Source organism: Melopsittacus undulatus, chromosome 5 (assembly GCF_012275295.1).
Source record: "Melopsittacus undulatus isolate bMelUnd1 chromosome 5, bMelUnd1.mat.Z, whole genome shotgun sequence".
Classification (NCBI taxonomy): domain Eukaryota; kingdom Metazoa; phylum Chordata; class Aves; order Psittaciformes; family Psittaculidae; genus Melopsittacus; species Melopsittacus undulatus.
In genome coordinates, this window is record NC_047531.1 from 52,113,430 (window position 1) to 52,136,827 (window position 23,398).

Consider the following 23,398-nt stretch of genomic DNA (forward strand, 5'->3'; position numbering starts at 1 on the left):
GAGGGGTCTGGGAGAGGTTATCCTGCAGAGGCTGTTCTCTACTGCAGTAGTACTGTTAATGTACAACTTAAGAGACAAATACACATAATTCAGTATGACGGGCTCAACAGCTTTTTCACAATTATGCTGGAACGTCTGTACAAGAAGCAGAAGTCCAAAACATTTACAGAAAGCATTATCCTGAAGACTGCGCAGTTCTACATAGTAAACCGCCCAAGGCACCTGACCCCTCTCCTACAACAGCATGACGTTGTGAACAAGTACTGGATCCTTGCCAGTCCCCACACAGGCTGCTGTACCTTCCAAATTTAATGCCTGCTTGCTCTTGATCCAGTCTGGCTTTTTTCCTCCCTACTTCTGATGTTAACAAGCACCACCACAACATTTTAGAGACTGCTTAACTGCTTCTGTTGGTATGACTGAAGGAATCCTGGTTTAAGAAAAAAATCCAAAGCGTTCTTGATTCAAGGCTCTATTTTCAGTGTCTTTAAAAGGACACTGCTACTTACAAAGCTATTTTATCTTATTAAAACAAGTAGTCTAAGTACCATTATATAAAATTCCAAGTATAAGAATGATTACACACAAATGCACTACAGAAGTCAAGATATGAGTAAAGTTTGGATGCCCATTTTCCAAATGGTCACAACTGAAAAGACTAACAGGCCAGATTATCAACTGGCAGCAAGATATTTCTGCTGGGAATTTTTTGAGAATTCCTATACAGAAGGCATACTGAAAACATACATCTTGAAAACAAAGAGAGGTAAGTGATTCTCAATGATCTAATAGAAAGACTGCCAAAAATAAACGGATCATCCTCAACGTGGAAAAATGAGTTAATTTGTCAGGAAGCTAGATTGTACACAGGACACCATTGTCTTGTAATCCATCTTCTGTTCCTTTCCCCCATATTCTCCATGAAGAAACATTATGGGTAATCTTCTCCTTTCTTTATGATCCTATTTCTGAAAAAGAACACGGCACATCCTCTTCTTCAAGTCCACCCTTGCATCAGCACCCACAACCTTTCTTGCTATGCTTCAGAGAGCACTGCAGGCTTTACCCGTAAAAGGAGAAAAAACACACGTCTTAACATCCAGTAGGGAAGAAAAAAAGAAATCAACAAAAAGCCTGGAACAGTGGAAAAATACTAGGAGCACTGAGCTACAGCATGTTACTAGGAATGCAGGGCTATAGACAGTTACTAGTGGTATAGAGATGTTTCCTATTACCTGACAAAGCAGATCCCCAAAAGGCTTTTTCAATTTCCAATTATTCACAGAACAGATGAGAAGATATATAGGTGGTGAGTCTCTACTGCATGTCAACAGGGATGAGGAAAGGAATAAATCAATTCTAGAGGCAGCAAAGATCCATTAGTAACAGAACAGCCTCAGTTGTCCAAACACTGAAGTGGCTACAACAAGTACAGTTTCATACAACATTAAGCTGAGTGTAGCTGTTGGTGGTGAAAAAGGTGCCACTCTCCTCCCTCCAACTGCCTTACCATGGACATCTATTGTTCCTCTCACAAGATCTAAACCAGCAGGGAGTCACACATGCCAAATCAGTTCTACAAGCTGATCCGAGGCAAAAAATTAGCCACTACTCAACTCACTTCTTCAGATAGTCTTTAGAAACCCTGACAATAGGATTCCTATAAATGAAAAATAAATAAAATGATATTACAGTTACATGCTGTTATCTACCAAGTAGATGCCATGTCTTGAAAACAACACTGTTATTTGAAAATATTCTATTATTTCATCTCTATACTATTTTGTCTTTCTAACAATGACTACTGAACCATGGGAAAGAGATGTCTGTTCAGCAACCTTATGTTGCCAATATACCATACAAAAAAAAAAGAGACTGACACTTGCCTTTTTACTGTCAGCCTTATTACCAAAGTTCACATAATCAGGGATGACAGATACTTCTGTTGATAAAGTGAGCAAGTAACTCCTTAAGTGGTAGGCAAGTATCATAGCAAACTTTTCAGTTTACCTTTAACAAGGTCTACAGTTGCTCCTTTCAGTTCTAATCTGTTTGAGCATAACAAATCCCAAAATACTACTGCATTTATTATTAAAAAAGAAAAATTTAGCAAGCTTGCAAGTTATGCAAAGAACATCTCCTACTCCATCTCAAAAATGCCAGGCAAAGCATGGGGAAGTTCTTTTAGCAAATTTTAAGGAATTCTTGTTAGTCATTTAATTCAAGCCTATTGTTTCCAAGTGGGAAAAGGATGACAAGTAGGCAACATTTACAGGTTAAAACAATGGAAGTACTAAAGATGTCACTGCCACAACCACATAGCCACATCTGCCACTCATTCAGGGACAATATTAAAGTACTTAATCAGGAATAGAAAGACAAAGTCATAGTGTGACAATACTGCAGGACAGACTACATAACCACTCCATAACATTAAACCAGCTAGAAAAAAAAAAAAAAGAACTGCATTTGAGGGAGAGTCTAAAACTTAAATCTAGTGAGCTTTAAAACCCTCACCCTCTAGTACCAGCTAGATAATTTTTTTCTTCCCCTCTCTTCAGGATGCATGCAGTTACACCAAAATAATAAAACTGATCAAAAAGCACATAGTAGCTAGGGAAAGTGCATGAAGCTGTCAGCTATCTCATAAGCCTTACTGTGCTAAGCATGGTAATGATTCTGGACTGACAATGCTAGTAATTTTAAGTTTACAAGGATTTACTTTGGCAGTTAAATAATTTTAAAGAAGTGACAAAATTCTATACACCCTACATAGATCCATACTGCCTTAAAATAAATTACCTGACAAGAAAACATTAGATCTTTTGGTTTTGCCACTTTCCAAAACAAAATACCAACTGGTATAAACACAACTCCTATAGCACGCATAAATACACTTTTCAAAACTAAGTTAAAAAACAGAAAATCAGATTATCTGCCCTCTCAAAACTACAGATTTTCCCCAGGGAAAAAAATAAAAATCTAATTTGTATAGAACATATGTGCACTGGCCCAAAAGCATACATGGTTTTAATACATATTCACTCACACACGGAAAAAGGACATAAAAATTACATGCAAAACCAACTTTCAAAATACACTAGCTTATTCAATATTGCATCATCCTACAACACACATTAGAACCCCCAGCATAGCAATGCACACACATAAAACTCTGACCTTTGATTGCTTAGAGGCATCTGTTCTGACACTTCCAAAGTCCTTAGAGATCTTAGTCTACTTTAGATTAGCCATCACACTGCACACTAAAAATGTAAATGTTCATTACATAGGTTTAGACTTCCCTAATGTAGTTGAACCCTATTGCTTCTAAATCATGTAATATTTATTTGAAATGATGTATTGCACTAAAACAAACATGCAGATAGATCTATTTTGATTTCCAAAGGCTCAGGCTTCCTGGACCTCCACTAGCTCTACCAGCACTGTTCTTTCAGAAGACACTTTCAATGGCAGTACTCATGCACATTCTTCTATTGAGAAAGAAAAATCAGCATGCATAATTCCTCTCAAGTAACAGCACTTTTCACTCCCTCAAAGCACAGAGGCTAAAATAATCAGCACATGACATCTTGTCAAAGAAAGCTCAGCTCCACATACTGGATTCTGAAAAGCAGAAACCTAATAGGAAAATTACGATCAATGGAACAAAGCTATCAAGTTACATAATATATAGGTTCAGTTACAGATACAACAAAGCCTTCTACCTACATTTAGGGCGTACCCATGTATTCAATCAACATAATCACCATGGTATCTAAAATCTCAGGGAAACAACAGTGGCACACATTATTTGTACACTGATTCTTCCATTCCATAATTCCAATACAGTCTGAAAATTAGTTGATAAGGGTTTGAAACTGAACACATGCTTTTTTCCAGAATTTGGATTTTTAAGTGCAATTATTTCACTCTATTGAAATTGCTAGAATGAAGCTGAGAGAAAAGGGCAACTACTTTTACAAAATACTTTGACAACTGAGTATTTGGTATACTCAGCATAATCTTCTTTTTAATCATCTACACCGATGAAAAGATTGTGTTGAGAGCTGATTTTCTATACAATGATTTCATGTAAGCAAAATTGAATTTAAGCAAATAAAAGTAAAGTGACTGTTCACACTACAGTCAAAAGAAGTACATGCTCAGGAAATCCAAAAAGCTTTACATGCAAAAATACACAATGAAGCCAACATTCTCATTACAGTGTAAGACTGTTAGGAAGAGACAGCCTGATTCATAATAGCATTAGCCATCATGGATTACATGTAGCAGTTTTATGAGAAGTACTTTTCCTAATGACAGTTTCATGGCAAGGCCAAGTTAACATTACCAAAGTACTCCTGATGTATTATTTCTGTTTAGTATCATCTGTTAAGCACGTACCAAATTTCTCCCCTCTTCCTATGCCAACTGAGATTTCTATTTAGTCTTTCCAACCAGCCTGATTGCATTAAGCTGCTTTAGAAGACTATTTACAATTAATTTTTGTCCCTGTCCTTTTAAAAAATCATTGTTTTACAGAAATGAAGGTCTGAAAGAGCCTGGATCTTTTGGTGTACATTTTAGCGAAATATGCATCTCAAGATCAGAAAAAAATATTAAGAAAACTACAGCAGACCTCAAAACTAAACAGAATATCAGTAAGAGCAAAGAAAAAAAAGAGTTTAAAAGCTGCAGTGACTGTTGATGGCTTTATTTCAGTGTGATACCAATGAGAAACTAGTACCATACCAGCAAAAGAATAAAAACATAAGATTTATAGGAAAGAAAGAAAAGTATCTGAACTGAAAAAAATTTCTTTTAGCACTTTAAAACCAGCACCAGTGTAACCCTTCACAGATGAACTAACACATTCTACTCGGGAATTCAGAAAGATTCTCTGTAGCGGTTCAGACTCCCATCTTTCTCCATTCATTTTCTCAGTGTTGCCAGACTGACACAGCAAAGGAGAAACAATAGCCCAATCTTACTTCAGGCACTATGTATTAGAGGAGTTGCAACTGCTAGACGCATGTTGAAATAAATGAGAACATCCTGCCCTTCCCACATGTAAAGCAGGAAAAAAGTATTAACATTGTATTTCAAGTAATTCTAGGGATACTAGAGTCATAATTTAGCTGACCACAGGCAACAAATTTTAGATCTGGTCATCATGCATGTAACACCTTTGTCTTCCTATTAGGTAGCATGGGCCTTACATGCACAGAAGAATACGCATACTAGTTATTTGGTTCAAAGAGAGGGCACTGGAAATAAGAACAGAAATTAACTGTCTTCCTAGACACTGATGACAAAATTTTTCCATGATGTATTTCTACCTCCTCCTCAAGACTCCAAGCCAATGGAAGCTTACCTCCTCTCCTCTAAGATACTCCAGAAGCAGCCCCTGACAAATAACTGCATCTTATTTACATCATTTGCCTTATTTCTCTTAGCAGACAGGGTTATTCTGTTCTAATTTTGCTTAGAGCTAAGGAATAAACTAACAAAAAACCCCACCTTACAATCAACCAAAAAAGGTACTTAAAAATAATACCTCCAAACCAGAAAGGTTTTAAAGGCAGAACTGACACACTGTCCTGATTCTATGAAAAATAAAACAACCAGCACTACAAAATCTTCAACCCATTCAAAAGAGCTGCCATAGCTATCTTGAAGGAGGCAGCTGAGTGACAGTGTATGGTTGTATTCTAACTGAGAACAAACTACCACCCAAAATTGCTACCATTATTCCTCCATCAGAAAAACAGGAAGAAATAGGCTGAGCTCTACTGCAGAGGTAACAAGATGGGAAAGGGAAGTCAGTATACAAGTTAATTAAACCTTCAATCATTCAGGAATAAAGCAACTATGACAACTGTAATACAGCAAATGAAGGCCACCTCTTTTCCTGACTGAAAATATAAAAAAATAAACGTTGAATAAGCTTTTAGGTGTATGTATTATCTACACACATTTGCTCGCTTCAACTCTTACATTCTTAGTTTGTTGTCTAAATCTTTTCCAGCGCCAGCTTGCACACAGACTCCTGATAATTATCACTCTGTCCCCAGCCATCTTAATGAAGCATTGTTTATGGTGTGGTTCAAGAATTACTGTCACACCAAGTCCTTTGACCACAATCAACATGAACTTCTGTTCCAGTTCCAGTGCACAATTTCCTGTTAGGTAGCAAGGGCCTTTTGTAGATGGAACAGACATACTAGTTACCTATTTCTAAGAGAGGAGGTATGGGAAGGGGAGGAAAGAAAAGAGGAATAACTGAATCACAAACTCACAAACAGCCTATAAAAAGAAACCCAAAATGACAAACACATCTTAGGAAGCAATGACATGATATAGCTTGCCTTGATCTAACAGCTTGCTGCCACTGGAAGAGGTAGGTTACTCATTCCCTTCCAAGCAAGCACACCCATTTCCCTTCCCTGCAACAGCCCTGGTACTTGCCCGGTTACAAAACAACCAGTTTTCACGCACTCATCTAACAGAAACTAACCTAGCTAGTTTTTCTCCCCTTTACCAAGTTAGCTTACAGCACAGTTGGACAGCTGTCAGAGCCAACGCATGAGAGGGACTGGGACTGTGTAACCTGGAGAAAGGCACATGAGAAGTAGGACTGCCCCTTTGGCCATAGAAGTCAGTATACCTAGGCAGGCATAGTGTCGAACTTCACCTACATTATTCACTAATACTCAGTACTGCTCCAACCTATCAGGCAATTCCAAGTAGTTTACCAATTAGATTGCAGGGAACATCCCTTCCTGCATCTGAAAAACTTCGTAGAATTTAACCATATACTCTGCACAACACAGAAGAAGACATTACCAAGTCCAAGAGATACATATACTGGCACTAGATGTTGTAAGTGATATAAGGTTTTTCAGATACCCCAGTATGTAAGATGGTCTTAATCTGGCTGCCTTTAGATATCCCAATTCTTCTCTGCTGTAGTGTTTAGTTTATCCTGAGACCTTGAGACCTGTTATCTGTAGCTCCAGCTACAAAAGTAGCTGAAGAAAGTACCAGACAAATGGATGACTTTTGTCTGGTACTATGTTATTTGCCTACAAAACACTCTTTCCCGTAATCCACTGAAGTACATTAGAAACCACAACAGATCAGAAAACCAAACAAGTAACCCAAACAGTTTGAAAGTTAAATTTCTAAACCACATCAAAGAGCTTTTCATAAAGGACGACAAGATCAGGACAAATTTTCAGCTAGAGTGCCACCTCCTAGTTTAAGAGAAACATGATGACCATTCTGAAAGGTGAAAATACCTACCCACTCTTAATAAAAGAAATACCACTTTTTGCCAGCTTTTAGGGAAACAAGGAGACTTAATGTTTGCAGGATTTTGGGGAGGTTAAGAAATTAAATAGAGAAAACTCACTGATGCTTGTTGCAGTTTCTGAACTCCAGAATTACCTACACCAAAGTCTCACAAAAGATTTATTATACTAGTCTTATGTAACATGCAACTCCTTTATCAGATATTAGGCCAACCACTTCTTTTAGGCCATCTGCACTGTATATTAAAAGCAGTTTTTAATTCATTTAGAATTTTTTGGTACATCTTCCACAGTTCCTTTTTCTTCTCAACAGCTTGAAGTGTTGACTGTTCCTCATCAACAAAGGGCATGGACTGCAGCCTCCTCCTACAGAGAGAGTACTAGCTGGTTATTCCGGTTGCCTAATAAAGATGAGCTCTTTAGAAAGATCAGGTTGCCTAATAAAGATGAGCTGTTTGAAAAGATCATGAAGTATGACAAGTACTATCAGTACTGTGTTATTTTATGCAATGTAGTCTGTAAAGCTTTCGACATCCTGAGTAATACTGTCAGTAAGCACCATCAGATCTGTCTTGTTCTCAAGCACAGTGATAAAAAAAGGTTTGGAGGTGAACAGTAACAAACCCAGGATGGCTTCTTAGCCCGAGGGGATTGCTTAGAAAGCTAATAATTGTTTTTAAACTGTGCCCCTTCCTTGGAAAATTATGTCAGGCATGATTTGAAAAATATGACTTTCTGCTAACAACATTAGGCAATACCCTTTTCTGTCTCCCACATCCTAGCACCAGTAACCAATATTAGCACAACCTTAAGACTCCATTGCTGCAAATCCCTTACTCCTGGTTTACTGTATGGCTGATTTGCTGCTTTTACAGACTGCAGCAATAGCAAACTTGGCTTCAGCCTGCTTTGCACACCTTTTAACTGGCTCCTTACACCAAATACAATTTATCACCTAACTGGTTTAAAAATTTCTGAACCAGAGTGGCTTTAAAGACCTCCTGGAGCCTCCGACTAAGTAGCCTTAACACTCACAGTAGCACTCAGAGTTTCTGCAGCTGTACCTGAATTGAGCCTTGTACCGCCTTCAAAACCAACTCACTAAATAGCTCTCCTTTAAGGAAAAAAAAAAAATCATCTGTTTCTCAACTGTGTAATTCCTCTTCCAGCCTACAACATTCTTCAGACATTGCTAAGAACTTTTAAGCAAGCTGAGTAATTTCTGCATCTTCTAGCCACGACATAAAACAAGACATGATGGCTCCTATAGCTTTAACATACCTTACTTTTATAAGGCAAATAGACTTGCAGTCAATAGCAAGTAGAGACAGATGCTTCATTTTGAAGAAATCTGAGAGTAAACTGGCTCAATCCTGTCTAGCTCACTATCCTCATTTCAAACGCAGATGGAGGAGCTGATTACATTAGCTCCTATTTAAGCTATGATACAAGCAAACTGTTTCAGATACACAGATAATGAGTTTAAATATCAGATGTTACATTGGCTGGCTGGCAGAGCAGTAAGCAGAATAAGCTCCTTCAATCAAATAGATAATGCCCATAATTTAGGTATCTTTATTGGATTGTCAGCTGCTCATAGGGATCCAGAGGGGCATAGGGGCCAAAACGGTATCCATGCAGGCCTTAACATACCAGCAAGTTACTTTTACACATTAGTCCTCCTACAGAAACCTTAACTGTTCAATCCTCTTCAGATGGAATTAATGAAGCATAGTCATTTTCAGACCACGTGGAAACTTCACATACTGCAGAACAAAGCTGAATAGCTTTGGGGGCTGAGTTACACCACAACCAAGACTGAATTTTACCTGCATCACATTTTTACTCTGGACACAACCAGACATACTGATTTTAATCTAAAACTCTAAACTCATCCAAGGTTACCCAAAGCCAGTTTTGCTTTATAAGCTCTCTAGAGTCACTGAAATTTTGCAAAAGCACAAATCTTCATCTTCTATTCCAGATTTTACACACAAACTTTTAGAAGCAAACTTCAGTCTGTGCTACCCAGCTCTGCAGCTTTCAGACTGGGGGGAAAAGATTTTGCCTGTTTATCACTCTAGTGTACGCAGAGATAGTTCTGACGCTACCCTCTTCATAGTGGTAGAATACTAATCACATTCAAACAAAAATACCCAAAGAAATGCACAAGAAAAGTAAGAAGCTGGAAGCAGAGGACCTACTGCAAAAGGTCCCTGGAAATGAGTACAGACATTTACCATTCCTGTAGAGAATGGTAAAACAGAGACATTAAGGTTCACTTACGGTGAAAAACACAAAATTAATTCTTTGTGAAAAAATTCTGACTCAAACTCTGCTTAATTGTTTCTGTCAGAGAAGACAGTAAGTCTGCAAAGAGCAGCACATCCAAGTGTTTTATTTTGGGTATCAACATTACAGGAAGTGATTATATGAAAATGTTTTGATATAAGCTAAGTAAATTATGCCTTTGCAATTCAAGAGTGAAAGTACACATTATTACAGGTCTTGGGAAATGCCTGCAAGTGTAACCTGAACCACCACGAACTGGAGGCCAACTGGCTGGAATGCAGCTCTGCAAGAGAAGGATCTTGTAGTCCTGGTGGACAACTGATACACGGGTAACCAATGTACAGGGGGGTAATACAGAGAAATTGTACAAGGGAGTTAAAGGAATTCCTCTGCTTAAACAAAAGTATTGTCTGTCCTAAGTACCTGCCACTGCCATCATGCCAAGGCATTGATTACTGCTGGAGGGGGAGAAGCAGATGCTAGTTCTACTGACAAAAGCAGATGATTGGTCCTGCTGATGAGCCGGGGAGAGGCAGACTGGGCGACCAAGCCATAAGACCATGACAAAAGCACAGGTGTTTGGTCCTACTGAGAATTGGGGGAGAAGCAGACTGGGCACAGACCAAACCCTTAGGCCATGTCTGAAGGTTAAAAGGTGTAAAGTTTAAGAAGAGGAAGACTCATTTACTTCATCTTGAAGACCCCTACCCACAAGAGGAAGACTCATTTACTTCATCCTGAGACCCCTGCCCATGACCAGAAGGGGCACTGCACAGGTGCAAAGGACCTTCCAGCTCATAATAGAAAGCGGGGATAGATAATAAATATGTATAGGCGGATTGAGCAACCTCATGTCTATGTATACCTTAAAAGAATAAATGTAAAGGGAGAACAACTCTGAGGTGTGCATGCTTTGGAGGAGCGATCCCCATGCACCTCAGCGCTGAATAAAAGCATACCTACTTTACAACTTTAACGAGTTGTGGAGTCTATCCGCGCATCACAACAAGCTGATCATTACCCAGCAATGCAACCTCACAGCAAAGGCAGCCAAACACCTCCTGGGCTGCCTCAGGGGAAGTGCTGCCAAAAGGTGAATGGAGGTGATCTTTCCCCTCTACTCAGCACTACTGAGGCCACACCTTGAGTTCCAAGTCCAGCTCCAGGATCCCCAGTAAAACAGATGGACATACTGGAACAAGTCCAGCTAAGTGCCATGAAGATGACTTAGGAACTAAAACCTCCTTCAGATGAGGAGAGGCTGAAAGCACTGCAACCATTCAGCCTGGAGAAGGGTAAGTGCAGAAGAATTTTATCAATGCAGAAAATATTTATTTATTTGTTTATTTATTTATTTATTTATTAGCTGCTATTGTGAGCAAACATTGGAAGAGGCTGCCCAGAGAGGATATCTGTGGAGACATTCAGAATCCAAATGGACATGGCTCTGAGCAGCCTGCTCTACCTGATCCAGCTTGAGTGGGGTTGGGAGGATGAACTAGATGATCTTAAGAGATCCCTTCCAACCTCAGCAGTTCTGTGAGTCTATGAAAGTTACTTAGTAAATCAAAGTTTTCTAGGTTATTTTGGGTCTATCACTACATGGTTATATATCTAGTTTAAACCAAAACTAAGACTGCCAGAGGTCCTCTGCTCCACATCAGCTAATACTAAGAACACTAGGATGCAGCCTTGGAATGAACAGTTGTAAGGAATACTTACTTTCAAATTCCAAGTAAAGAAGAATGAAGGAGGGGGTGTGGTGTGGAAATACATCTACATAAGGACATTAGGGCAATATCCAAATACGGATGCTGGCCTCTAAAGCCTAAATTCAGAAGACAGACAGCTAACCACTAAGGTACCTATACTCACCTAGTACCTCACCACTTGACCTGAAAATTCCAAGAGCACCATTTATTCTGCTCACCCTGCAAACCCAGCCAGCATGCACCCTGTTCCCTAGCGTCTAAGCCAGAATGCAAGCACAGAGGCCATGCTTTCAAAACATCAGGCACTACAAAAATAGTTATGGAGGAAGAAGTGATTTTGTTTTGCCAAGTGATATGGCAGCAGCACTGCTTATTCAGGTTGTGGGAGTTCAAGCCCACACATCTCAAGGGAATGTTCCCCCCAGGTTACTTTTTATTTAAAGATACCCTTTTATCTCCCCCACTTACAGCCTCTTACTCTGCAGAAAAAAACCAAGAATCATGGGCTCAGAACAGAATGTAACATGACCCAAACATAATCTTCTGGTTAGGGCACTCAGATATTGACAAGATTATTCTGAGTCCCGGTCCCTGCTCTTGAAATTAGTGAACAAATACACATGGTGAACATTCACAACCTTCCGCAGGTCTTAATACATACTTTTCATAGTCTTCTGATTTAGTAGTGTTTTCTACAGGAACATAACATGCTATCCTCAAACTATGAAAGCACCTGTATTTATTTAGAATAAAGCAGAACTGTCCATTACTCTACATATTTCAGGACCTAGTGAGAACTTTAAATCTGTCTAAAACCCGATTCATACCTACCAGACTTTTCCAAGTACAAGTAACAATTAACAATTGCTGCTTTTCTGGTTTGAAAAGGGATAATGTTTTGCTTTCCTTTACAATCTCTACCAACATAATCTGAAAGCTCCAAAAGGATTTTTCTTTAATAATTATCCAAAAAGTAGCAAATACTTCACATAAGAACAATCCTTTTCCACAAGTGTTTCCTAGATAATAGTTTAAAGGCCAATAGTCTCTAAAGTGCCTTTAATGAGTTCTGCAATTCACTGAATGTTAAGTATTAATCTATTTTCTTACCATTCAATTACAGCAGAAAAGTTTATTTTTTTTTTGTTTGCATTACATAGCACTGGCTGTGAAACTAAGTAAAACTAAAAACACTAAGAAAAATCATCAATATACTTGAAGAGTGAGAATTCCCCAACCTTGCAATATAACTTGTAGTACATCAGTTTAAACACATCCAGTGTAAGCTTTGTTTTTTGGACAGTTTTTACATTTATCAATTCAAACCATAAAGCTACGTAAGACAACGTCAAACTGTGTACTTACCTTCAGGAAATGCAAGAAATCAGTCTCCTCTTTATTATGCTGCTTACTCCCTTTGTAGACACCCCCTATGAAGAAAAAACTGTCCTAACCTCAGTCCTGATTTTTCAGACACCTGAAAACCAGAAGACCCGTTCAGTCACCTAGTGTCTGGTACAGAGTTTTAAAAAGGAAGTATCTGCTCTGCTCCCAGTGTATTAGCATATAGTCAGGAAGTTTCCAATATAGTCAATAAATTTCCAACAACAAGCATTCAGAGATTCACAGGTTTTCTTCCAAACACATATGAGGGTACACAGAGTGCTGGAAAGCTTATTAGAGGATAGAGAACATTTCCTAACAAACAAAAACTTTGTTCCATAGTATCATGGTGCACAAGCTTCACAGAAAGCTGATTAATTACTTAAATAGCTCAGAGCAATGCAGACATTTACACTGGAAAGAGAACTGTGTAGCTTCCTCAGATTGGCATTGTAAGAAAGAATTTTATTACATTGTGTTAACCAAGAATCCAGTACACAGAGCACATTTACCTGCTACCTCACAACAAAAGAAATATACTATTCAGAACATTTACTAATGTGTTATAAAAAGCTTATTATGTTCTACTGGTGTTGCCTTGGAACACTGTAAAAAAATGCACAGAGGGTTTCCTGCTTCAAGCTGCAATACAGTCCACAAGCAGCTCCTTGGGATTTTCCATGTAGTCTGCATAGGAAACTGACACTGTATACAGCAGAAATGCATCCACTTCCATATTCACCACACATGCACCAAGAACAGCAAGTAACACATTGCAATTCACTCTTAATTACATAATGTAGATGTACCAGTACCTGTTTCATGTAACTGTAGTCCAGACAAACAAGGTGTTTGCTCAGAATCATTTCACTGATCATCCAACCATACTTAAAAGACTGAAGCTTCTGAATGGAGTTTCACAATGCTTCAAGCACAAGCTACAGCCAAGGCATTTGCTTTCACTCAAAAACAACACTTTTCAGCAAGGACCCTAGTCTAACCGCTCAGTACTTTAGCTATCCCATTCACTGTCAGCAAGAGTAAGAACTGCATTCTAAACTACTTTTCCTATATTCATTGATATCAGAGCAGCACATTTTACTGCAGTTAAGAAAACCCAACTGATGCCCCCAAATGGCCCAGCAATTCATACAGGAGGGTATGGCATCAGAGGCATCGAGTTGATGCTCATCTTTTCATGACACTGATGTGTCCGCTGGGCAGATAAATACTATAGTCAGAACTTGAGATCTAAGGGAATACAAGTGTACACCATTTTTGTTAACATGCTTTTGGTCTTATCTGACCTAAGAAATACCTAGGACAGCACAGCTTGGGCTTGAGGCTTTGGGGTGTCCATACAGCACACCATCATGAAATAAAAAGGAAAAACAGTATACTGAGAGGCAGACTGGCAACATTTGCCTGGGCACAATGTCACGTTAGCAAAGCTATCTTGCTTTTTGGAACTGTTCCTAGATGGCTCCATAACAGCACTTCACAGCTCACTGGTCTGCCCATTCATACCCATGAAGGCCGTTTGTTACCTCACAGGGCCTCATTTCACTTCCACTGGTTCTTGACACTGAATTTCACCAGTCAGCCTTAACAGCATAATGTAATCCTTTAGTGAAAAGATCCAAATATTTTTGTTATTGAAACAAAACTAAAAGTGTGTATCTCAGGCAAGCCAACCACAAGTTTTACAAGTACTATTGGGTAATAAGACACTGCAATGTCTCTGACTGCTCTTCGTTTACCCAATTTGGCCTTTGTTTACTGGCCCTCAAACATCAATATCCCGAAAGGAGCATGTCAGTCTGTTCAAAAAATACTGCCTGATAAGTGGTAAGAATGACAGATCAGATCAATTCTACACCCTCAATATCAAAGATTTCATTTCTCAGAAAGTCACCTTTGCTTGCACTCATTTTCATGAACTACTACTTTAAGAGCTTTTAAGTGAATAAAGCATTAATGTAAATGGAATAAACACAATTAAATTTATTAAATTAGTTTCCCAGGCTAGTTGCAATGTCAGCTCACAGTTTCAAATGAAAATAAATAGACTTCATACCTCAATATATTAAAAAACTAGAACAGTCATCCTCATCCAGTTGGCTTTTAAGGCAGAATGATGTGGGAGGGATTTTTAAAAAAAAGCTTTCTTGCTTTTGTGGCAAACATCAGCGTTTATGCTTGCCTGAGCAACAATGAACTCAATATTTTCAAAAAGAAAGACCAGTTTTAAAGTCTACTTTAGTTAATGCTGAAGTAATGGAGAAAACAGTATTAAATATTAATTCCATTCAAAAGCAGAATTGACCTGAGGAGATGTAACTAGGCACATAAATCCACATTACCACCATATAGCAGACATCTCAACACTATTCATATTCCATAGATTGTTAGTTCTGTGTATTCATGAGCTAATGTTACAATACATTAGAAAGGACTGACATATGAAAAATAGCTTAGCTATTTTAAAAGCTGTATATTTCACTAAAAACTCTCTCATACATTGCCAATAAAGCAACAGCAAAGCTGTTAATTGAATTCTCATACTTCAGTAGTGAGACAAGTGTAAAACCCGAGCACGTTTCTGGTTTTAAGCATGCACATTGTACCTATGAAAGTCTTTACTGATTTACTCAAGAGTTGCTTTGAGACAACAGTATTTTATTTTAGAATGCTGCAGGGGAAGTAAAAACATCTACATGAAGAATACGAGTTCATCTTCAACTTGTGAAAACTGCCTTGCAAACAGAATGCAGACACTGTATAGGACAATTTTTCTAAAGATGATACATGAAGTGCACACAAAACTGCACTGAGCATAAGAAACCTCCTAATGAGTATGTGGACAGTACACATATATACACAAAAAAAATGTGAGAAACCACAAATGAAGAATTAAAATTAATGTGATTTAATTCACTGGCAGTTAACAAAGTGATACTCCACTGTAAGGCTTAATCTATTTTATTAATCCATTTTATTGCCATTGTGTTGCCATAAGAGAACGCAGCATTATAAAGCAGTTAAGATAAGTTTAAAATAAAAGGAATATATTTCACACTCTGCACTGTAGCACCTTGTAGATATATACAGAAATTAGGTGTACCAAGCAGCAGCCCCCCGCCCCTACATCTCCTACCTCTGTACTTTGTAGATACAGAAGTCACAAACCAGAGACTTTCAAAAACATTTTAATGCTATTTAAGCAGTAACAAATGACATTTTGGACTATAAAATAACCATAAATGAACTAGCTAACAAAAATAAAATCCACTATTGAATATTTAAATTACACAAAGACTTACAGCGCCTTTGCATGGTCAAGAACCAGCAACAAAAAAAAAAATCAAAAATATTGATTGAGATAAGCTATAACACTGCAAAAAAATTAAAGGTAGTGTTTAAGTGACTAATGCTGTACTGTTGTATCTTTTAACTACCACTGAACAGGCAATAATTGATTTGTACTTTAGAAGTTAGAACTATTAGTATTTAATAGTTGTTTCAAAACTCACCAGAATCTTGTTGCAATTCTAATTTTAAAAGCTAAATTATGTACACTTCAGTTCTCTTACAGATCTTTACTGGACAGTATTTTTTTCCTTGCCCTAGTTAGTATGTCAGCATGCATATTCTAAAACATCTACTGTGTTTTATTCCAAAACATCAAATGAAAGAAAAAAATTACCAAATTACAGATCTGAGGGAAGCAAGTGTTAGCTTTCTAAGTACACATACTTCAAACAAAGCCAGTTTTTCAAGAAAATGGTAAAGAAAAAAAGAACGATGTACATATAATTCTACACATTACTACACAGTTTCAAACACTGAAGAAATTTGAATACAGCACTCATTATGGCAGAATGCATCTACTTTAATATATATTAATAAGTCTTCCCACTTCACAGATGGGAACTGAGAGGGGAAAAAATGGTTTGCTCAAATGAAGAATATAGAGGATTGGAAACAGACACCCAATTACACAAGTGTTAGTCTGGCATCCTTATTACTATTAGTTTCTTCTCAGTTTAACCAAAACAGTTACAACTTTTGTATTGTTAGAAGAGCTGAAGTCACTTAATTCTTTGGCAGAGGACTCATAGTTCATTGGATTATAAACTGAGGCTTTCATTTTACCTCTGAAGAAACAAGTATAAACCAAAGAAAAGTAAGGTTAACAAACACATTAACTTTCCCTTGAGGTCTAAAACACTTTACTAACATGCACCCAGTTGGTACAGGAAGGATTTATGACTTATACATTATAAAAGCAGAAAGTCAGCTCAAGACCCTCTGATGCCAGACCAAAAGCTCTAGTGACAAGACAATGATTTGTTGATTCAGTTCAGGCCCCTAAACATTTACAATTACAAGGCCTTAATTTTCTGTAAACAGGTCTGCATCAGCAGGCATTCCCAAGAGTCTCTCTTTGCAGTCTCTATGTTTCTTGACATGAGCATCACCATATCTTGTCCTCTAAGTCCCTTTAAGACAGACACAGGCATTGCTCCCATCTCTGGAAACAGGTGATGCTTTGGGGTTGCAATACTGCACCTGCACTGGAAATGCCTTGCTTGCTATGGACCCCACCAGATGAGTAGATAGAATCATAGAATCATGGAATAGTTAAGAGTTGGAAAGGACCTTAAGATCATCCAGTTCCAACCCCCCTGCCACAGGCAGGGACACCTCACACTAAACCGTATCACCCAAGGCTTCATCCAACCTGGCCTTGAACACTGCCAGGGATGGAGCATTCACAACCTCCCTGGGCAACCCATTCCAGTACCTCACCACCCTAACAGTAAAGAATTTCTTCCTTATATCCAATCTAAACCTCTGCTGTTTAAGTTTCAACCCGTTACCCCTTGTCCTATCACTACAATCCCTCATGAATAGTCCCTCACTAGCAACCCTGTAGGCCCCATAGGTTTGGGACGAGGCCATTAGATCCAAATCAGAATCACATATGGTGACTCGGACACAAAAAACAAAGTTCCACAAAACTTTGCGTGAGGCACTGATCCCAGAAAAAAACAGTGAGGAAAAAAACCTGGGTAACTCCTCTGTCTTTTCCCACCATCATCTCCTCCAGCAATACAGTCTTCACCAGTGTTTTGCAACAGTCTGGGACTCATCCTAGCCCTTGCTGAGCCTATTCGCTCAGTAACCCAACAAAACCCTAACCCAGCAAAAGAATGGGTTTTGTCCGTTTCCTGAGCAGAGCTGATTTACTGAACAATCAGAGAAGCACTGGACCAGCAAAAGAGAAATTACAGCAGCATGCAGCCAGGAAAGGGACAGTCTATTTCAGCAGCAAATAGCAGGCGAGCCCATCGTGCAGAATCTCATGTATAAAACTCTAAAACAAAGAACCAACTCAGGCAAAGTAGTCACTATAGCATGTGCGTTTTTGTCATTTCTCAAGGAGAAAGCCTGCCTTCAGAGTACAAACCAGTGCATTAAGAGGACCTGTGCTGTGTAACCTAACAGAGGTACAAGAGGGAACCTTGATTATGAAACTGAGATGAGATTAAGGAGTGGTTGAGAAACTTCATGTTTCTTCAGAGACCAAACGAAGACATGCTCAGATCTATACAACATCAGAAAAACTATGTTCTACATGAACTTAGCTCAGATGTGATTCTGGCACTGTTTGGGGTTTGAGTTTTTTTTCCATTTGGAAAAAAAAAAAAAAAGCCTCGAGGCATCTGCAATTTAAATAATCATCTTCAAAAGGTACACAAAATGCCTTTCTTTTCAAATGATGTTACTAAATGGTTTTTAATAATGACAAAGTTGTAAAAAGCATCAAACACTTCATGGCAAAGTTCTACATACCATCAATGAACTACTCTAGGAAAGGGGGAAGGAAAAAGCAAATTCTTTTAAGGAAGCTGCTCAGAATACAGAATTAATACTGAGAGCAAGAGCTATCAATTTAAAAATAATTCTGTATAAAATTAATCAATTTGATTTTGCTCTGCAACTTAAGTATATAAATATATCCACTACATACAGATTTGTCCTCTATTTCCTTTATTGCCCTCTAACCTGCTCAAATGAAATGCTGATTTCTGTAAGCATCAAAGTATATAAAAGAAAAGGGATTTAGGGCTTCAAGTTTGTTTACACAACACATCAAAGACACAAACTGAGCAAAGCTGGATGGACTGTCTTACTTCTTCCTGAGGGGGAGACACCAAAGCTAACACTGTCATAAAATTTCAGGAAAAATTACCAATTTTGAACAAAATAGGATGTTTCCCCTTCTATTACCAACTTCCGTGGCTTTGAAGAATAAAGCATGTCCTTTGTTTAAAAAAAAAAAAAAACTTTTTTAAATGTTAAAAAATACATTTAAAAGGTTATAGGCATTTTAAAAGGCAAAGACCATTACTGTAATTGACATTCACCCATTTGATAACTTCTTACCTCTTTGTCTTTGGGACATGCTAGAAGTTCACTGTATGTTCACTGACAAAACAAAAAAACATCTCTTGCAAAAGTGCTACACAGAAAACTTCATAAGGGCACCTGCATTTTTAATTCTTAGTTTGCCTGACTGACTTGACTTCTCCATCGTCCTTTACAGCCAGTACAGCACCAGTGCAGCTTTACAAAGCAAACAGCCTTAAAAACCTAACTCTACAGACATTTACTCCTGAAGCATTGAAGACAACTTTATGTTGTGCTGACAAAAGCTAAATTATATGCTTAAACTTAAAAGTTTGTTCCGACCTGTTTGAAATCTAGTCTACAAGAATAAGTGATGTCTATGCAATGCACATTAGCCTAGTTGAGTACAGGTATCATGGACGGAATAAAAAAAAAGGACAAAAATTTCAAAGCTGACTCCACAAACATACTCCAAGAACAGAGCTGACTGCAAGATCAGTTTAAAAAAAGACACCCTGTGGTTACATATATCACAGTGAAAAACACTAGGGAGGAAAGACGACAGTATGTAGTTAACCTAGAAACTGAGCTAGAGCATCAAAAAACAAAGGGAGACAGAGACACAACGAGAATTATCATGCTGTGATACATGTCATTTGAAGATGAAGCCAAGAATTTAAATGGGTGTCAAGAGTTACTGAACAGATTCAAGAAAAAGTTGAACACTTAGAGCAGCATGAAGGAGTGTTCTAGCTGGGGTATATCCTAGACAAGCCATAAAGGGGGAAGCAGCTTAATGTGACATTCTCATTTAAAGAAGATAAAAAGACCAGGAAAATACAAACACTACCTAAAGTACAAATGGATTTGCCCATCTGAAAGATTTGACAGTTTGTCAGACCCAAGTCTCTGTACTCTCTCCACTCCTGCAAGCAATTCAAGAAAGTGATGAAGCCTACAACACCACACAAACACACTTTATGCTCTTTTGTTCAGCAAGAGCTAATTACACAAGATTGTGGCGGAATGTTAGGCCCATTTGTAGAGTAACTAAAACCCAGAATGTAAGCTCACAACCTTGCAAGGTACATCAAAATATTTGCTTTTACACAAGTATTTGCAGGAGCAATAACATGCATATTTGATAATATTGAAGTATTGATAACAGTAAATAAAACACAGACATTTGAAGACACAGAGTGCAAGAACACCCAGGGGGTGGGGATAAAACAAAAAAAAAATTTAAAGGGACTAGTACCAATGTGTCAGACCAGACTTCGTGCTGCCTCCAGCGTACTGCTAAGGCACTCTCCGAACTATACACAGGAAGGCAGCCAAGAGTCTGTAATCCAATAATACGTGCTAGGTATCATGCTAGTGTACCACAGTCTAAAAAGTAAGCATGGGTTTACACGTTTTTGAATATGAAGTCACACCAGTCCCACTCCACAAGCTGGAAAAAAATAAAATGAAATTTAAAAAATAATAATAATCAAGAGAGCATGAAACCACGAAGTTCACAAAAAACATGAAGATCTGAGAGCACATGTTTTCATTCACATGCTATGTAACAGTCTTCAGATACTCTTAGAGCAAGGGGAAAGGCACTCCCAGAGCAGACCACAGCTGGGAGAGGACAACAGGTCTCCCACAGTCCTGTCCTTTGGTCACCAAACTGGGTGAGGGTGCAACTAAATCCCCAAGCAATGTGGCTGTTGCCAGCTTCTGCTGGCGGGCTTGCTTGCTTACTTCCCACACTTTTAGTGCTAGCACAGTTTTTCTTGCAACTGCACAACAGGGCACAGGAGCCACTGTGGACCTCAATGGGGATCCAGTTTTAAGAAGGCTACAGAGGTCCACATCACCTTTGTATCAGTCAGTCAACACTTTCCTCCTCGTCACAATTGCAGAAATTAGTTCATTTGTACCCTGATAATATTAGCACACAAGACTGGCATTTAAAATAAGCCTGAATGTAAGCTGAGCAATTGCCTAGACAGACTGGAAGAGCAGCACGCAAATGCATAAAACTACTTGTAAGAGAGAGAACCTGTAACTGTACAAAGACTTTCAGACAACGTCTGCACCTTTACTACAGGCAGTGACCAAGTTTTGATAAACCTGCTACTATAATCCAAAGCAGCAGTTGTGTGTCTAGCTACAAACAACAGTACTAGCAAGGGGAATAATAGTCTAGTTACAAATATTTATATGGGATTGTTTTTTTAAGGTACAACTATTGTGCTTTGGCAGTTTTTAGAGTTTACAAAGCCTTTTTCATAGGTTCTATTATACTGTGGTTTGAGTCAAGGGAAACCCATGTACAAAGAACAAATCATCTCAACGCATGTACAAGTCAACATCTGAAACACTGAAAGCCTTCCTTTCATCCGAAAACGTGGCAAGAAAACACCCATGTGTAACAATTACTGTTAAGTAACACCTAGATTCGCAACTTACTTTTAGACAGCGTTTTTCTCTTGCCAGTGAGAGGGAAGAAAGGAAAAACAACAAACACTACACACACACCCCCCAACCATCGTTTCTCTGCTGCAAGCGCTGAGGGCAAGAGATGAAAGGCAAACGCGGTCGGACCGACACTTCTTCCCAACGGGGAGTCTTCTCCAGCGCACCGCTTTGTTCCGCGGCCGCAAAACCCCGGTGCGGTCCCGACTTTATGGGTAACTTCGGGAGACGAGGGGGCCGCCGGACAGGGGGCTCAAGCAGCGGCAGGCTCCGCTCGACCCGGCTGCACTCGGCCGGGCCGTGCCGCCCCGCACCGGCAGAGGGCGAGTCGGCTGTCTCGCCGGGAGCCTGTTTTTGTTACACGGGGGGTATTTAAATGTCCTGCTGTCAATCACGAGGCACTTCCTACACGGCCGCCAGCTCTCCGGCCAGCACGCCGGGGCTGCCTCACATAATGGGGGCGGCAGCTCAGAGCCCCGCAGCCCCGGCCCGGCCGAGCCGCTCGGGCCGCGGAGCCCCCAACTTGCTCCTTTGTTTAACTGTCCGTGAATCCCTGCCGGCTCCCCCTGCTCACAACCGGGAGGCTGCCGCCGGGCCTGTATTATCCACACGCTCGTCTCGCAAAACACACGCGAGTCGGCAGCGGCCGTTCGGGACCGGGCTGGAAACGTCAAAGCGGTGAGAGGTGCACGGCGACCCTCTTTCATCTCCCGCCCCAGACAAAACACCCGGTAAACCGGGAGATCCAGCCCGGCTGGGGTACAGCCCCGGCACCCCTCGCGGTGCCCGTTCCACGCTTCTCAGTCAAGAGACCGCCCTGTCCCGGGAGAGACACCGTGTGGAAGCGGGGCGAGGGGGGGACACGACGCCTCCCCAAAGCCGGCTCAACTTCAGGGTGGCGCTAGCCCCGCATCTGTTGCTCTTTCATAACCGCCTCCCCCCTCAGCCGCCTCGCTCGGCCCGGACGCCCCCTCGCAAGCGAGGACGCGTGTGTCCAGAGACGACAGTCGTCGCCGGCACCGGCCGCTGCCACCGCCGCGGGGGGGAGCCGGAGCGAACAGCGACCCGGTCTCTCTGTGCCGCCGCCGCGTTGCCATTGTCCCCCCGACCGTTACCGGCGGGGGAACGGGACACTGCCACCGCCTGTACCCGGTGGCCGACTCGGCGGCTCGCTCGTCCCCCCACCCGGCGCCACCCGGCTCCCGGAGCCTACCTGCCGTGGAACCAGTCTTTGCAGATGTCGCACTCGATCATGAAGCGGCTCACGTCGTAGGGCTCCCTGCACACGCAGTACACGGGGGTCGCGGCGGCCGCCGCCGCTCCGGCCATCTTTAAAGAACTCACTGACTGAGGCGCCCGCCTGCTCCCCCTCCTCCTCCTCCCTGCGCCGCGGCCGGCGGCACCAATAACAACAGCGCGCGTGCCAGCCCCACACGCCGCGCGCGCCCCGCCGCCGCCGGCAAGGCACGCACGCACGCACCGGCGGGCGCGAGCGGACAACAGCGCGCGGGGGCGCGCGCACGTGCGTCACCCGGCCCCCGCGGAGGCGGGAGGAGGAGGAGGAGGAAAGGGATTGGGAGGAGAGGGGGGGAGGGAGGAACGGGACCGCCCCACCCCCTCCCTCCTTCCCTCCCTCCGCACCCTGCCCGTCCCAGCCGCGCCTGCGCCCCGCGCCCCACCGGTCTCACTGAGCGTGCGCGGGGGGGTGCTGCGGGGGGGTGGGGGAGGGGGGCAAATTCTAGGGGCGGGGGGGGGGGGAATCGGTCTTCCATTGGGGTGCGGAGAGGGGAGGGCACACGTGCCGCCCCCCTC

General features: G+C 40.8%; 1 protein-coding gene across 1 annotated transcript in view; it reads right to left on the bottom strand.

The window, feature by feature from the left end:
- The window catches only part of KDM7A (lysine demethylase 7A), a 67,596-nt gene extending 44,681 nt beyond the window's left edge, over positions 1-22,915 (bottom strand). Inside the window, exon 1 of the mRNA XM_034062854.1 lies at positions 22,800-22,915. Within this exon, the coding sequence (XP_033918745.1) occupies positions 22,800-22,915 (116 nt within the window). The remainder of the gene's footprint in view (positions 1-22,799) is intronic.
- Positions 22,916-23,398: the final 483 nt, after the last annotated feature.